Source organism: Schistocerca nitens, chromosome 1 (genome assembly GCF_023898315.1).
Source record: "Schistocerca nitens isolate TAMUIC-IGC-003100 chromosome 1, iqSchNite1.1, whole genome shotgun sequence".
NCBI classification, from domain to species: domain Eukaryota; kingdom Metazoa; phylum Arthropoda; class Insecta; order Orthoptera; family Acrididae; genus Schistocerca; species Schistocerca nitens.
This window is the reverse complement of record NC_064614.1, coordinates 476,735,816-476,753,303: the sequence shown is the minus strand read 5'-3', so window position 1 is coordinate 476,753,303 and position 17,488 is coordinate 476,735,816. Positions and strand designations below refer to the sequence as shown.

At 46.0% G+C, this 17,488-nt stretch overlaps 1 protein-coding gene across 1 annotated transcript in view; it reads left to right on the top strand.

Annotated features, from left to right (window-relative positions):
* Positions 1 to 14,529, top strand: part of LOC126254879 (glutamate-gated chloride channel-like) — a 208,177-nt gene extending 193,648 nt beyond the window's left edge. Inside the window, exon 10 of the mRNA XM_049955350.1 lies at positions 14,317 to 14,529. Within this exon, the coding sequence (XP_049811307.1) occupies positions 14,317 to 14,529 (213 nt within the window). The remainder of the gene's footprint in view (positions 1 to 14,316) is intronic.
* Positions 14,530 to 17,488: the final 2,959 nt, after the last annotated feature.

Sequence of the window (17,488 nt, the reverse complement as noted above, 5' to 3'; positions counted from 1 at the left end):
TTACGCTTCGAGTGGGCTCATGAACTAATTGTTCAAAATAATTTTCTGAGAAACCGTTCAGTACAATTTCGAATGATGTTTTATGCCTGCCGCCGGCTTTAAACGTGTAATTTTTCCTGCATATCGAGGGTAGATTGAAGTCACCACCGACTATAATTGTATAAGCGGGGTACTTATTTGAAATGAGACTCAAGTTTTCTTTGAACTGTTCAGCAACTATTTCTTCTGAGTCGGGGGGTCGGTAAAACGATCCAATTAATAGTTTAGTCCGATTGTCAGGTATAACCTCTACCCATACTATTTCACATGAACTATCTACTTCAATTTCGCTACAAGGCAAACTACCCCTGACAGCAATAAATACTCCACCACCAACTGTATTTAATCTATCCTTTCTGAACACTGTTAGATCATTTGAAAAAATTTCGGCTGAACTTATTTCCGGCTTTAGCCAGCTCTCTGTACCTACAACTCTTTGAGCTTCAGTGCTTTCTATTAGGGCCTGGAGCTCTGGTTCTTTCCCAACACAGCTACGACAATTTACAATACCAATCGTTTATACAACTACCTTACTGTGTTTTACTTGCCCACTTTCTGACGGACGCCCCTTCTGTGGTTCTCTGAGACCCTCTAACCTAAAAAACCGCCCAGTCCCTTCCACACAGCCCCCGCTACCAGTGTAGCCGCCTCCTGTGTGTAGTGGACTCCTGACCTATTAAGCGGAACCCGGAAACCCACCATCCGATGGCGCAAGTCAAGGAATCTGCAGCCTACACCGTCAGAGAACCGCCTGAGTCTCTGATTCAGACCCTCCATTCGGGTCTGCACCAAAGGACCACAGTCGGTTCTATCGACCATGCTGCAGATGGTGAGCTCCGCCTTAATCTCGGAAGCAAGACTGGCAGTCTTTACCATTTCCGCTAGCCGCCTGAAACCAGACAGAATCTGCTCGGATCCAAAGCGACACACGTCATTGGTACCGACATGAGCCACCACCTGCGGTTGGCTACACCCTGTACTCTTCATGGCATCCGGAAGCACCCTTTCCATATCCTGAATGACTCCCCCCGGAATGCACACAGAGTGCACACTGGCTTCCTTCCCCTCCTTGGCAGCCATGTTCCTAAGGGGCCCCATTACGCGCCTAACGTTGGAGCTCCCAACTACCAGCAAACCCACCCTCTGTGAATGCCCAGAACTTGCGGGCCGAGAAGCTTCCTCTGGAACGGGGTGGATGACTGCATCCGGCTCAGATACATCGTCAGCCACAGATAACGGCCGAAACCTGTTCGTCAAACGGACCGGGGAAGCCCTACAATCGGCCCCACGGAAAGTTTTTCGCTGCTTGCCAGAATTTGGAATGATCTCCCACTCGACCACGGGTGAGGGGTCAACCTCAGTGCAGGCAGTACCCAGGGAGGTGACAGCAGAGGGCCGACCGGAGGACACGTGGGACGTGCTCGACGTCCCTCGCATCCCCGCGTCCAATCCCCCACAGTGGCGCCCCTAGGCAGCAGCGTCAAGCTGTGTGACGGAAGCCAACGCAGCCTGAAATTGTGAGCGAAGGGTCGCCAGCTAAGCTCGCATCTGTACACAACAATCACAGTTCCTATCCATTGCTGCACTCCTCCTGTTTGAAGCTCGTAAAATATGTAACAAGCGAACGGTGTACTCGCCTTAGTAGTAGCAGGAACTAGCGGTGCGCTCTCGCTGACGGTCTAACTGACACTGAGGCGAGGCCACGGCGACACAGCAATCATTTACCACTTGACAATGGCCGAGGAGAGCTGCATCGTAAACCACCTGTCGCAGCTGGAAGTCCTAGAAGATTTTATTAAGTAAGTTCGCCCTGACACTATGCATTCATGCATTGAACTGTTTTGAGAAATTATTATTTGAGTTCTGATCTTCGCATTCCATAAATATAAGGAATTACAAAAATCCAGCTGCCATGTTGCCTCCTTGTAAGACGCGTGGAGTGCTCCAGCATAGCCGCGACGTCTCAGAGATGGTCATGCAGCAGTAAGCAGTGTGCAATAAAATCTGTATTCCACTTCAGAGAGCTACTGACTTAGATAAGTATAGAACAACAGAAACTTTTGGGTTCTTTGTATGTGTGTCAGATAATAGTTATAAGAACAAAAAATGGTCTGTGTTAGTGAGCTAATACAAGTAGTCCTGTAAATAGTTACGATTCATGGTACTCATTTCTGACAAAGCTGAGTAATTAAGGGAACAGATGAGATATATGTATTCTCCATAAGTAAGCAGAAGGAGACACGGAACATCATTCGTCACCAAGATTGTTAGCGTAATCAGAACAGTTTGCTACAAAGCAACTGCCCCTTGAAGAGCATTCACACTCGTCATCAAGCTTCTGTTCGACCACGTCTGAACACACGTCCCAATACCAGAAGAGAAGATCGCTCTATTGTGCATCAAGCACACCGTAAACCTTACAGTAATTTTTGGGTTTGCAGCCGGATCCCACCAACATTCTGTCACGATATTTCGGCCCAGAGACGTCCGGCCATCCTCAGGTGAGTAGACGAAGTACTGAAGAGACCTGATGCAGTCATGGTATAGCGAATTCCACGCATGCGAATCGTACTGGCGGTTTACGGCGCATGCGTTAGGAGGTCACATGCGCGAGGCAGCCAAGTTGTGTGTGAAGTAAAAACAATCTAATCGCTGAGTATCGACTGAGCATGTCGATTCCGTTGTGGCCGCATAATTTTAATAATTGGATTCCAATTTTTGTCCAGCTGAAAGCCGTTACCACGTTTCCTTAAATTATCAGCAAGACGTATTTCCACGGATTATTTAATTACAGAGTCCCAGAAACTGGACCCGGTCTAAAATGTTGGTATTATTGTATTCCTTTGAATGTCCCATGGAAATGCAACGTTCTGCTACTGCTTCTTTTAAAGGTTGCCGCAGACGCGTGTGTCTTTCGTGTACTACACAGCGCTCCTGGACCATTCGCGTCGTCTGACCTATATATGCAGAGCCGCACTCACAGGGAATTATATAAACACTCGCCTTCCTCAATTGTAAATCGTCTTTAACGGATCCGACTAAGGCCCTGCTCTTTGCTGGTGAACCGAAGATGACGTCAATATTATCCTTCCTAAGCAATCTGCCTGTTTTGGAATACACGTTCCCGGCATATGGAAGGAACGCAGTTGATTTATAGTTGTCATCAGTCTCCTTAGAGCTCTGTTTCCTGTTATTATAATTGTGCATGGCCTTGGGTGTTTGACGCGATGTATAGCCATTCTCTTTAAAAACCTTCTCCAGATGCACTAATTCTTCGTGAAGGCTATCAGCATCCGAAATTACATGCGCCCGAACTAAGAACACCGGCGGTTTGTGCGGGGTGATGGCAGCTGATCGCCTGAAGATACAGATCTGTATGTGTGGCTTTCCTATACACCGAATGTCCCAAAGACCCAGCATTCCTGCGGTGTACTAACACGTCTAGAAAGGGTAAAGTCCCATCTTTCTCAGTCTCCGTCGTAAACTTAATGTTCTCATGTAAGGAGTTGAAATGACAAAGGAATTTTTCAAATCAAATGGCTCTGAGCACTATGGGACTTAACTTCTGAGGCCATCAGTCTCCTAGAACTTAGAACTACTTAAACCTAACGAACCTAAGGACATCACACACATCCATTCCCGAGGCAGGATTCGAACCTGCGACCGTGGCGGTCTGGCGGTTCCAGACTGTAGCGCCTAGAACCGCTCGGCCACACCGGCCGGCAGGAATTTTTCCAATTCTTGTCTGCCATGAGGCCATACAATGAAAGTATCATCTACATAACGCCAGAAAACCGTAGGCTTTAAGACGGCCGACTCAAGAGCTTTCTTCTCAAAGTCTTCCATAAAAAGATTGGCCACCACAAGGGACAAGGGACTTTCCAAGGTGACACCGTCATTTTGTTCAAAAAATTCGTTATTAATTAAAAAATAAGTCGAGGAGAGTGTATGTTCAAACAAAGCTGTCAAATCATCACTGAACAAGTTACCAATAAGATGTAGCGAGTCAAATAAAGGCACTTCGGTAAAAAGTGAGACCACATCGAAGCTAACTAGTAAATCCGAGCTGCTCAGCTTAATAGTCTTCAAACGATTTATAAAATCCTTGAAATTACGTATATTGTGGCAGCACTTACGCACATATGGCTTGAGTAAGGCGGCCAGACGTTTGGCAGTGGAATAAGTAGAAGCACCAATATTACTCACTATCAATCGTAGTGGGACGCCATCCTTGTGAATCTTGGACAGCCCATACAGTCTTAGTGGAACAACAATGTGTTGTCTCAGCCTCCTGATGATCTGTTCAGGTAAATAACTATCGTTCAAAAGAGTAGCAGTTTTTCTGGATATGCGGCTCGTTGGGTCCTTATCGATTTTGCGGTACATAGAGTCACTTAGCTGACTATATATCTTCTCGTTGTAGGCTTTCCTTGTCAAAAGGAGCGTAGCATTACTCTTATCAGCAGGGAGCACGACCGTACCAATATGTTTCATTTCCACATAAAGCTACAGTCCGCACATATACTTCCAAGAAAGGCTTTCTTACACACAATATAGTGTTAACATATATCGAAAAACTTTTGTTGTTGTTCATAGTCTGCATTTTATCTCGTCTTTACTTCAGTTACCGTTATTTATTTTACTGCCCAAATATCAAAACTCTTCTACTATTTTCAGTGTCTCTTAGTCTAATTCCTTCAGCGTGACCTAGGAGGGATTTACAATAAGTAATGCAACAGATCCTTTTCGCGCACAATTCCAGCTGAAAAATACGGAATTTGTTGTGAAACATTGTGGAATATTCCTGCTTCAGCCCCCGTAGCTTTCAAAGTGCTGTGTTCAAAGCAGAGAGCTGTCACTGAGTTTCTTTTGGAGGAAAACCAGAGCATTGCAAATATTCATAGGCGCTTGTAGAATGTTTAGGAGACCTGGTAGTCACAAAAGCACGAAGAGTCGTTGGGCAAGAAGTCAGTCATCATCGCAACAAGGTGGAGCAACCCTGTACAATCTCCCGCGTGCCAGTCGGGCACACACGGCTGTGACTCCTGCAATGTTGGAACGTGTGGACACTCTCATTCAAGGTGATCGACGGATCAGAAGCAAACACCTTACTGCTCAACGGGAAGTCTCTGTTGACACACTTGTCCACCAGTTGGAATACTGAAAGGTGTTTGCGCGCTGGGTGCCTCACCGCCTAACAGATGACCATAAAGACCAACCAGGGACCATCCGTACTGAATTCCTTGTGCGTTACGAGGCTGATTGTGACACTTTCTTGTCGGACACCGTGACAAACGATGAAACGTGGGTCACCGCTTCTAACGCGAAACAAAACGTCAGTTCATGAAGTGGCACCACATCACCTCTCCTCCGAAGAAGTACTTCGAAGCCACACCCTCAGCCAGTAAGATCATGGCGACGGTCTTCTGGGACACTTGGAGGGGGGGGGGGGGGGGTTATTCTGTTTGATGTCCTCCCTCACGCTACGAGCATCAACTCTGAGGTGCATTGTGCTACCCTCAGGAAACTGAAGGAACGACTTCAGCTTATTCGTCGCCACCAAAATGCAAACGAGCTTCTCCTTCTCCATGACAACCTAAGACCTCACACAAGCCTGCGCATCCGACAGGAGCTAACAGAACACCATTGGATTGTTCTTCCTCATTCACTCTACCTTGTACCTCGTACCTTCCGACTGCCATCTGTTCGGCCCAGTCAAGGTTGCCCTCTGCGGAAGCAATATGTGGATGATGGGTAACTTACTGATGCAGCAAGACGTTGACTCCGGTGTCGACCAGTAAAATGGTACCAAGCCAGCATACAGGACCTCCCATTAAAGTGACCTAAGGCAGTCGCACTGAATGGAGATTCTGTTCAAAAATAGTGTTTTGTAGCCAAAAGAGTGGGGATTAACTAGATGTATTGGAATCTTGTATAAAACCAACCTGCTTTCGGAAAAAAATACGTTACATTACTTACCGAACGCCCCTCGTAGACACAATAATCGTTGACTAACTTCAATTGTGAGGTTTAAATGATTACAGAACTACACAAATGGCTCCCAGTGTAGGGCTCAACACAACCATCACTATAGATGTGGTGTTCAAAGTGGGTCGTGACAAATCTGTTACAAGCTGTATGGAGGTAGTATTGATGTTTTCTAATTATTCCTAAGCTTTTTTAAGCAAACTGACGAGCGCAGCCTGACGTGTGTGGCACGCAGGTGCTGGTGGTGGCGTACCTGGCGTACGACCAGCGGTGCCGGCGGCGGGCGCGGCTGGCGGACCCGGAGGCGGCGAGGCAGCAGCAGCAGCAGGAGGCGGCGCCCAGCCACGCGGCCGACACCAACTCCTCCTTCGGCATGGTTAGTCTTACCAACTTGCCTTCGCTGTTATTCACTGACTGGACAATGAGTCTTCCGACCCGCCCGATCGCTGTTCTAAGTTCAGGAACTCAACACCTCAACCCATCAAAAGCTGAACGGAGTGCAACACCCCGGTCGGCTTCTTTATCTAAATAAGTAGCTCAGTACAGGCGTCGTCCAGGTGTGCATCTGAGTCCATCTCCTTCTGCCAATCTTGTCTCCTCTTCACTCTCTTTTTCTTCTCCTCCCCCGTCTATCTCTTTCCATTTCCTTCCCCCTCTCTCTGTCCATCTCCTCCCCCCCCCTTCTTTCTGTCCACCTCTTCCTCCCCTCTTTCTCTCATCATCTTCTCTTCCCTTTCTCTGTTTGCTTCCTCCTTCCCACCTCTCTGCCCATCTCTTCCTCCACCCTTTTCAGTCCATTTACTCTTCCCCCCTGTCTCTCTCTAATGCCCCTTCTTTCCTTTCACTGTCCATCTGCTCCTCCTCCCTCTCTCTGTCCATCTCCTCCTCTTACCTTTCTCTGTCCATTCCCCCCTCCCTTCATTGTATTCATTTCCTCCTTCCCCATATCCGTGATCATGTAGTCCTCCCCCTCTCTGCTTGTACATCTCTTTCTCCCCCCTTCTGTTTCTCTGTTATCACCTCCGCCCCAATAATGGGTTCTTACACCAACAGCATTTCTTTCCAGGTAGTAATATATGCGCGACGTTTAGCAGATATCGATACAGGGGTTTAGGAGCAGCATTTTAGCTGCTGATCTGCCAGAGTATACACACGCCACATATATTTCACATATTTCAGATATATTTGTAAACATATTCCACATGTAGCTGTAATGAATTTCGTCCTGCAGTTTCGATTTCACACAGTTAAACTTCTATGTCGTCATATCTCCTGAACAATGTCTCGTACAATAATATAATTTTGCAGGTACATTCAGTGATGTATGTGACTACTGCCTGAAAAATGTGTCATGAATACAGTCAGTAGTAAAGAAGTAATAAATTAAAACGTCATGCCTGGTGCTGCACTTTTACTGCATGAAGAGTTAAAATGTAGAAAGCGATAAACTTTTTGCATTTCATCATTTTAGGGGGAGAGGTGGCGGTCGGGGTGTCAATAGGAAAGTGTTTCGTAAATGTTTCAAATGATGCGTAAAGTGTGTTGGAAGTCACTAAGTGCTCTCATTCTCAAATATTGGATGAATAAAGTCTGCGAATTCGTGCGTTGTGACCAACGCTACTTTTTCACCCCCACCATCGCCCCTTTCATAGGGAAGGTGGTTTTACCTCCGTCCCCCCCCCCCCCCCCCGCCGCCCACCACAGCGATTCACGCCCGCCAGACAGTAAATGATATGTGTATCTGGACTGGTTGAAATTGGTTTAGTGGTTTAGGGGGAGATTTGCGTCATACATACATGCCTACAAACGTACATCCATTTTTATACCATGTACGGATTTTATCCAGTTCTTCAGAGATTGGGTCGAGATTTTGTGCCTTCCACAACGTTGCGTGCTCAGTGCCAATTAATTTGCGATAACACAAACCAAAGACCTTAACTTGCAAACTTATTTTTTTTTTTTTAAGGTTTACAATGTATGACAAAGAAGTGGGACATCCAGAAGATATAGTCGGATTTCGATTAAATTTTGTAAAGAGACGCACCACTGGTGGGTATACAAACGATTAGAATTTTAACTCTCTGTGACATGTACAATGGCCACCAGAGTGGATTAGTGCGGCTATGGAGGCAACCTCATGAATCCATTGACCCTGCATGTCAGCAGGGGACTGTTCAAGCTGATGGAGGCTCTGTAATGATATGGGGCGTGTGCAGTTGGAGTGATATGGGACCCCTGATACGTCTGGATACGACTCTGTTTTCATTGTGCATTCCGACGGACTTGGGCAATTCCAGCAGGACAATACAACACGCCACACGTCCAGAATTGCTGTTTAAACACTTTCGCTGGCCACCAAACTCCCCAGACCAGAACATTATTGGGCAACTCTGGGATGCCTTGCAACGTACTGTTCAGAAGAGAAATCTCGTAGTGTTGCGGATTTATGCACAGCCCTGCAGGATTCATTGTGTCAGTTCCCTCTAGCACTACTTCAGACGTAACTCGAGTCCATGACACGTCGTGTTGCGGCACTTCTGCGTGCTCGCGGTGGTCCTACACGATATTAGGCAGGTGTACCAGTTTCTTTGGCTCTACAGTGTATATCCAATACTCATACGTTTTGTAAAGGTATGCATTCTCTTTCCTTTCTTTGCCATGTAACCGGACTGAGTCACAGCAACGTGTGGCTGGGAGTTGCTAGTAGTTTTATATAACCCTTTAGTGACCAAATTATTTCCAGAAGTTGTAGACTTTTTATGAATGTTTTATTGGGCTAAGAAACCATTCATAAAATCTTAGTTTAAATCTTGAAAGTGACAGTTTGGCCTACGAGTATAAAAAAATTACTGGGAACTATTGTTCCCAACGAACTCCAGAGTAACTTCACTTTCTAATTTAAAAAAAAAATGTATATCCTTTATTTTTATATACAAAAAACGTGTTAAACATTACATTTATATTTGTATTCGTTCATATTGTCCTTTAGGTCACGAAGGTGATGTACTATGGAACTTAGAGAAGCATGGTGCTACATACAAAGGTACACGACAGTTGCTACACATTACTTTTGTTCTCTTTTCTTTGTTCTTGGTACTACATTGGCGGCATCTTCTGTTTGTTGTACCTTTTGTAGGCAAATTAGTTCCAACTTTCTCCAGACGAACTTCATCTGGTACTCCAGACACACTTCTTTTTGGTGTTTAAAAATGAACGGGCCTTCCTCTTCGCTTACGACTTGAGAAGCCAGAGAGATAAGCTGCTTTGTCAAGTGCAATCTAAATGTTAGCTGGTCTCATTCTGTCTTCTGTAGCTTCCACATAATGCAGGAACTGACAACTCCCAAATCTACGAGAAAGAAAAACAGTCTGTGCCACCACTTCCATGAACAATGGCCTGCAGCATACTGTTCATGCAGCTGATCAAATCTGTCCGCTCCTTCCATTATTTTATTATACTGTGCCACAGCCAGTGGGCAGAATACTTCTGCTTCCATCTTTGTTTCTTCTCAAAACAGTTGTAATGTGTTTGGGATTGTGGTAATTTGATAGTATACAAACAGGTTTACTATCCTGCCACTTCACTGCTGCAACACATGACCTGACAGAAAATTCGAATTCTCCCCTGCTAAATCTAGAATTTTTTCCAACATATCAGGCAAATCCTTCCTGTTTGAACGAACAGTTCCAATGCCATAAAGTCCACGAGACTGTAACTCTTCCATTATTCGTACTGTTGTAAAATAATTGTCAAATGCTACCAGCCTTTTGCTGCCAGCCATTGCCTTTGTTAGAATAAGCACAAAGTAAATTCAGACGTATCATTTGTATCTCTTTTTCCAGTGTAGATGTCAAAATTAATGATGAACCCATTACTAGCATCAGCTATGCACCACACATTACATCCACGCTTCCCTGGTTTCATTGGCATATATTGTTTGAGTGTTGACCGTCCTTTGAAGGCTATCATACATTCGTCAACTGCTAAAACAGAAGATGGTTTGTACACTTTACAAAGCTTATTTGATATTGCGCTGATGACAGGTCGAATTTTGTGTAACTTGTCATAACCTGGTTTTCCCTTCTTGACACAAGTGCTGTTGTCATTGGAATGCAGGTTCTCAACAATTTCTTTGTATCAAAGCTTTGTCATGACTGGTGAGATAGCAGTTACTCCAAGAATAGGACCACTGCTCCAATAAATTCTGAGTTGTGGAAGCTGATGAACACCCATCAAAGTAAGCATTCCCAAAAAAGCTTTTAGTTCTGGAACAGTAATGTCCTGCCAGTTGGAAGATACTTCAGTTGTTTTCTTCCCTGACTTCACAACACACCTTTCCTGCCTTGCATCTAAGTTCGTCTGATTGCAGATATGAAGCAAAAGCTCTTCTGTAAATATAGACTAGAAATAATTTTATTTCTTTATCAGACTGTGAGAAATTTACAATATTTTCTGCGCTTTCTTCTAATTTCAGTGGACGATTTTCAAAATAAGAAATATTCTCATTCCACATGTTATCACTAGAAGAAAATGTTGCAGCAGCTGTTTCTGGGGTTGAATCAGATACACTTGCCTGACAAGGAGACATGTTCCCAATTTCACTAGTGTCTATTGTCAAATTCAAACAGTTGTCCACATTTGAAACAATAAGTTATCACCATTTTCGTTCAAAATCCGTGAAGTATTTCGTGACTCAAAATCATCATCAGAGTCAGCATCAATATCTGAATCTTCTACATCTTCTAGTAACGCGTACAAAATTCTGAAAACCTCTTCTGGCGTCAGTCCAGGCATTCTAAACAATAAGAAACAAACAATAACTACGATGCCGATTGCGCAGCCATATGCATTGCACTTCACACAAGTTCAGTGGGAAGTTACCTTACAATGTTTATGTACACTACTGGCCACCGTAAATGCAACACCAAGAGGTAGCACAACAAAATTTATTTTGTAGATAACGTGTTGACCAAGTATGAAATGATTACGTTTACAGACGTCTGTGACATGTGGTTCCTGCCAGAATCAGTAGCCAGAGTAGCCGCCATTGTTGGAGATCACCACTGCCACCCGTCTCGGCATTGAGTAAAAGAGACGTTGGATGTGTTCCTGGGGTACAGCAGCCCAAGCAGCTTCCACACGTTGCCAAAGATCATCTGGTGTGGCAGCTGGGGATGTAATCTGGGTCACTCGTTGAGCAACCATGGACCACATGTTTTCTATCGGCGAAAGATCCGGAGAGCGAGCCGGCCAGGGAAGCAATTCAATCTGGTTATTGACGAATAACCCTTGGACAATGCGTGCCACGTGTGGTCGCGCATTATCCTGTTGAAATATGGCTGTGGCCGAGCCCTGAAGGTAAGGAAGGACAACTGGCTCCAGCACCTCGGATATGTAGCGCCGGCTATTTAAAGTATCGGCAATGGGTACTAGAGGCGTGCGAGAATAATATCCAATTCCGCCCCATACCATAATACCCGGTGCAAGACCAGTGTGGCGGTGCATAATGCAGCTGTCCAGCATCCTCTCTCCACGGTGTCTCCACACTCGAATCCGACCATCGTGGTGCTGCAGACAGAAGCGTGCCTCGTCAGTAAAGACAACGTCATTCCATTCTGCCGTCCACATCCGTCTGTCATCACACCATTGGCGACGGAGGCGTCTGTGGTTCTGCGTCAATGGTAGACGAAGCAATGGACGTCTTGCGGACAGACCACTCTGCTGTAAACGGCGTCGAATGGTACGCGCAGACACTGGATGATGCGTTACAGACGCAATGTCCTGTGCTATGGTTCGGGATGTCACTGAGCGATCCGTCACTGCCATGCGCACAATTTGCCTATCAGCACGTGCAGTGGTGCACCGAGGTGAATGCGATCGACCACGTCGGTCCGTCGTACCCTCGTGCATCCAACGGTCACATATTCGCATTACAGTTGTTTGGTTTCGTCCAACATGACTAGCGATTTCTCTGTATGATAATCCACAATCTCGGTAAGCCACTATCCTTCCTCTGTCGAACTCGGATACTTGATCCAAAGATGTTCGCTGTTTTCTACGAGGCATAACTGATCGTCTTGTGAAACAACCACAAGGTAAACACACGTGCCGAACGTACACTCGTCGAAATCGCCAAGCCTTAAATGGCGCTATGAGGTGGCGCCACAGGCGCGCGTGATGTGCGTCTGCGCTGAAATTCTAATCAGTTGCATATCACATCGCTGCAAACCCATGGTGTAAAATTCACTTGATTCGGATGCTTCCTTCAGGCTGTTGCATTTACGGTGGCCGGCAGTGTAATTTTCAGACAAATCCAGCAAATATACACGAATACTATCTCCCTCGTAAATATAAAAGTAGATAAATGCAACACTTCAAATACAAATAAAAATAAATCACTTCACGCGCGAAAGGAAAGCACACTATACAAAAAACGCTGTAGCGGTCGAAACAGTGGCTGGTTTTCACGCGGGAACTGCGCTTCTCCATTGATTGACTGACAAGGTAGGAATACAACCGCTTTTGCGCACCCATTGACAATCTACATGTAGTTAGCACACTCTAACAGAGATGGCAGCAAAATTAGAAGTGGGAACACGGATTACCGCTAAACGTACAGCGAAAACGAATAAGTGGGAATTATAGTTCCCACTGGTCACTAGAGGGATAAATCAGGTTGTATCTGGATTTAGTTATTTTCTATCAGGTTTAGGAGTTCCATTGATATATCATCCGATCAGTGTGACATCCTCCTTTTCGTAATGAGTCGAGCAATTACATAAAAATATAATTTAGGTGTAAAAAATACTTTTTTGTAAAAAAAGCTACTACACTACAGGCCATTAAAATTGCTACACCACCAAGATGACGTGCTACAGACACGAAATTTAAGCGACAGGAAGAAGATATGCAAATGATTAGCTTTTCAGAGCATTCACAAAAGGTAGGCGCCGGTGGCGACACCTACAACGTGCCGACATGAGGAAAGTTTCCAACCGATTTCTCATACACAAATAGCAGCTGACCGGTGTTACCTGGTGAAAAGTTGTTGTGATGCCTCTTGTAAGGATGATAAATACGTACTGTCACGTTTCCGACTTTGATAAAGATCGGATTGTAGCCTATCGCGATTGCAGTTCATCGTATCGCGACATTACTGCTCGCTTTGGTCGAGATCCAATGACTGTTAGCAGAATATGGAATCAGTGGGTTCAGGAGGGTAATACGGAACGCCGTGCTGGATCCCAACGGGCTCGTATCACTAGCAGTCGAGATGAGACGCATTTTATGCGCATGGCTGTAACGGATCGTGCAGCCACGTCTCGATCCCTGCGTCAACAGATGGGTAAGTTTGCAAGACAACAACCATCTGCACGAACAGTTCGACGACGTTTGCAGCAGCATGGACTATCAGCTCGGAGACCATGGCTGCGGTTACCCTTGACGCTGCATCACAGACAGGAGCACCTGCGATGGTGTACTCGACGACGAACCTGGGTGCACGAATGGCAAACCGTCATTCTTTCGGATGAATCCAGGTTCTGTTTACAGCATCATGATGGTCACATCCGTGTTTGGCGTCATCGCGGTGAACGCACATGGAAACGTGTATTCGTCATCGCCATATTGGCAAATCACCCAGCGTGATGGTATGGGGTGCCATTGGTTACACGTCTCGGTCACCTCTTGTTCGCTTTGACGGCACTTTGAACAGTGGACGTTACATTTCAGATGTGTTACGAACCATGGCTCTACCCTTCATTTGATCCCTGCAAAACCCTACATTTCAGCAGGATAATGCACGACCGCATGTTGCAGGTCCTGTACGGGCCTTTCTGGATACAGAAAATGTTCGACTGCTGTCCTGGCCAGCACATTCTCCAGATCTCTCACCAATTGAAAACGTCTGGTGAATGGTGGCCGGGCAACTGGCTCGTCACAATACGCCAGTCACTACTCCTGATGAACTGTGGTATCGTGTTGAAGCTGCATGGGCAGCTGTACCTGAACACGCCATCCAAGCTCTGTTTGACTCATTGCCCAGGCGTATCAAGGCCGTTATTACGGCCAGAGGTGGTTGTTCTGGGTACTGATTTCTCAGGATCTACGCACCCAAATTGCGTGAAAATGTAATTACATGTCAGTTCTAGTATAATATATTTGTCCAATGAATACCCGTTCATCATCTGCATTTCTTCTTGGTGTAGCAATTTTAATGGCCAGTAGTGTAGTTGAAGTTTGAACTGCGTTGGTCCGCTACGTGTGTGGTGGTTCGGCGACTGCCTGCAGAAGCTGCTGTCGCAGGCGGCGGGCGCGGCGCGCGCCCCCTCGGCGGACGAGGCCGAGGCCGAGGGAGAGGAGAGCCGCTCGGAGGGCGGCTGGCTGCGCGCCTGGCTGGGCTCCCCGGCGGTCGGCGGCCGCCTCGACATCGTCTGCCGCGCCGGCTTCCCCGCCGCCTTCGCGCTCTTCAACCTCACCTACTGGGTCGCCGTGCTCAACTAGCCGCCCCGCGCTGCTCTCCACCGCGCGGCGATCCTTCCTACCACGCACGTCTCTCACCGAACACGGCGAATCCGAACTCTACCAGACCTTGTTCAGGGCTGTTTTCTGAGTATTTTGGTACAAGTGACCCGTAGCCTCCGCCTAATCGTTATAGAGTACTTTGTAACCATCAGTTACTCGCTTTCTTATCCCGATGATCTTTCTTTCTCTGAAAGTATCTTCTCAAAATCGAAAGCAAACCTACTACTTCAACTATCTTCAGTTCTAACATGTGACTATCCAACTTCTCTTAGGGGCCCACCTACAGATGCAAACGTATTGTGGTTTCCGTCACTGCAGTGACAGCTCAGTGGGCGTCGTGCTGCTCTTCCACCACATTCAGCGAACGCACACATGAGTTGGGTATTTCTAAGTTCTTCAACAATACATCAGTCCATACGGCTGTGCATCAAAGTTAACATACAACTAACACAGCCGTAAGAGCAAATCCTGCAACACAACGGAGCAGTACGGAAAGCAAGGTTGAGCGTCAAAGTGAAATGGGCATTACTATTGTCAATAGTAAGTACCGTGAGTGAATGGAACAAGTACGTTTCCAAACATGAAAAGTACCAATGCCGTCGACATTTGCACTGTTGCGCCGATTCTTTCAGCGCAGTAAAGATACAAAGATAAAAACGAGCAGGAGATCAAACGAAATACAATTACTGGAGACCACGGATCCTTTATACCAAAATACTCAAAAAATGTTCCTGAACAACCTCTGACATTTTATCGGTGGAGTACACGTTCACTCTTAGAATCTCCATAACTAAGCTCATAGGGTAAACAATTAGTCACCTGTCGTTTTGAAGCAGACAGTAATTTCATGAATCTAAGGAACGCGCAGCGGAATATACCTGCTTGCAGTGTGCAACTTCAGTTTAGAGAAAACATGATAAAATTTACGATGAAACATTTTTAAAAGAAATACAGGTAGAAAAGGTTTACATAACGTTATATACACTACTGTTTGGAAAAAGTGAAACACGAAGACAGAGAAATGTGATCACAATGGACTTTATTTCACAGACTAGCGACATGATACTGCACAAATTATTAGCATTAACCCTTCAATGCATAGTGTAGCTCATCAGCTACAGACATAATTTCTTCGAAGTATCCCGTACTGAGCAACATTTTGTAACAAATTCGTTATGTAGTTAAGTGTATACACTCTATTGCAGCAGAGCCCGCATCTCGTGGTCGTGCGGTAGCGTTCTCGCTTCCCACGCCAGGGTTCCCGGGTTCGATTCCCGGCGGGGTCAGGGATTTTCTCTGCCTCGTGATGGCTGGGTGTTGTGTGCTGTCCTTAGGTTAGTTAGGTTTAAGTATTTCTAAGTTCTAGGGGACTTATGACCACAGCAGTTGAGTCCCATAGTGCTCAGAGCCATTTGAACCAAAAAAACTCTATTGCAGCTGTTAAGCTGCTAGTCGTTCTTCATAGCGATCGTAAATGGCAGGATGAACTGAACTAGTTCGACAATCAGCTGTGGGGATGGACTGCCGCGTGTGTGTTTTGGCGGAAGGTAGAGACTTTTTTGGTGTTTGTACACTGATTTGTGGGTTTGAAAATTACTTTTTTGTTTTGAAAACGTAAGTAGATATGGCGTAGACAGTTAATTTGAGTGTCTTTACGATAGATTTGAAATTAGGTCTGTTTTTGTGTTTGTAGCGATTGTCAACAACAATGCTTTGTTTTTTAATTAAAACATTTTTTAAATATTTTTTCGTAATGTAGGCACTATAAGCTAAACGTCGTAATTTTTACAGCTTCAAATAAAAAATCATGCATTTAAGGGTTAAGGACCTGTACATGCACTGTGACTGTAGAAATTCAGTACGGAGTAGCGCCACAATGTGCTGCAATCAGAGCAGCTAGACATTGTGCCATGGAATCAAAGAGTGCCTGAATATGCTTCTCGGGAATACTCTTCCACACAGTTTGTAGCCACAGCCACGAAGCATCAACTGTGGCTGCAGGAGCACCTGGAGGAACAAGCTGTCGACCGATTGTACGCCCGACATGTTCTATGGGTGACATGTTACGTGAAAGGGCAGGCCAGGGAAGTAGTGGTACGTATCCTTCTCCAAAGAAGACTTACACATCGGTCGCCACATGCGGCCAGGCGTTATCCTGCTGAAATATGGCATGTGAGACAGCCTGCACGAGGAGCAGTACTTGGGACTGTAAAAGCTGATGTAGTGGTAGCTGTTCAATTTGCGATCAAGACGTAGGAGTTGCGACGGCGTCAATGGCGCCACAAACCATCACACTTGGCGTTTGTCTGCTATGCCGCTCAAGAGTACAGTCTGCCCGATTACGTTCGCCATGGCGGCATCGAACGCATATGTGGCCATCACTGTAGGACAAGTTGAAGCGGGACTCATCCAGAAAACGCTACATTTTTCAACTCAGCATTTCAGTGTTGGTTCTCATTCCCATTGCACTGTGTTGTTGGTGGATTCTGGTCAATGAAAGCCGACGCAACGGTATGTGTGCCACCAGTCCAACCTGCAGAAGACAGCTTCGAACTGCCACCACAGACATGCCCCCCCTCGTTGCAGCTCTCCATCATAGTGCCGAACAGTGTCGACAAAGCTGTTCTGTCAATTATGGCCACGTGGACATGATGGCAGTCATCTCGCACTCTGATCACACTGTGTTCATCAATTCCCTGTCGGGTCTGCGTATGGCGTTCTTCTCTCCAATGCTTCTACACAGGGCCGGCGCAAGGCACGTGCGAAACGTGCTGCCGCACGGGTCGGCACTTTCCGAGGCAAATCTGCCGTCCCCTCCCTTTTTTTCCCAAACTCAACATTCATGCTCAAGAGGGGATTCGAAACCAAACCTCGGAGGGAGCGGCTTCGGGAACCGTGGTATGGCGCCTCGACTACCTGCCGGCCGCCCCTGTTCAAC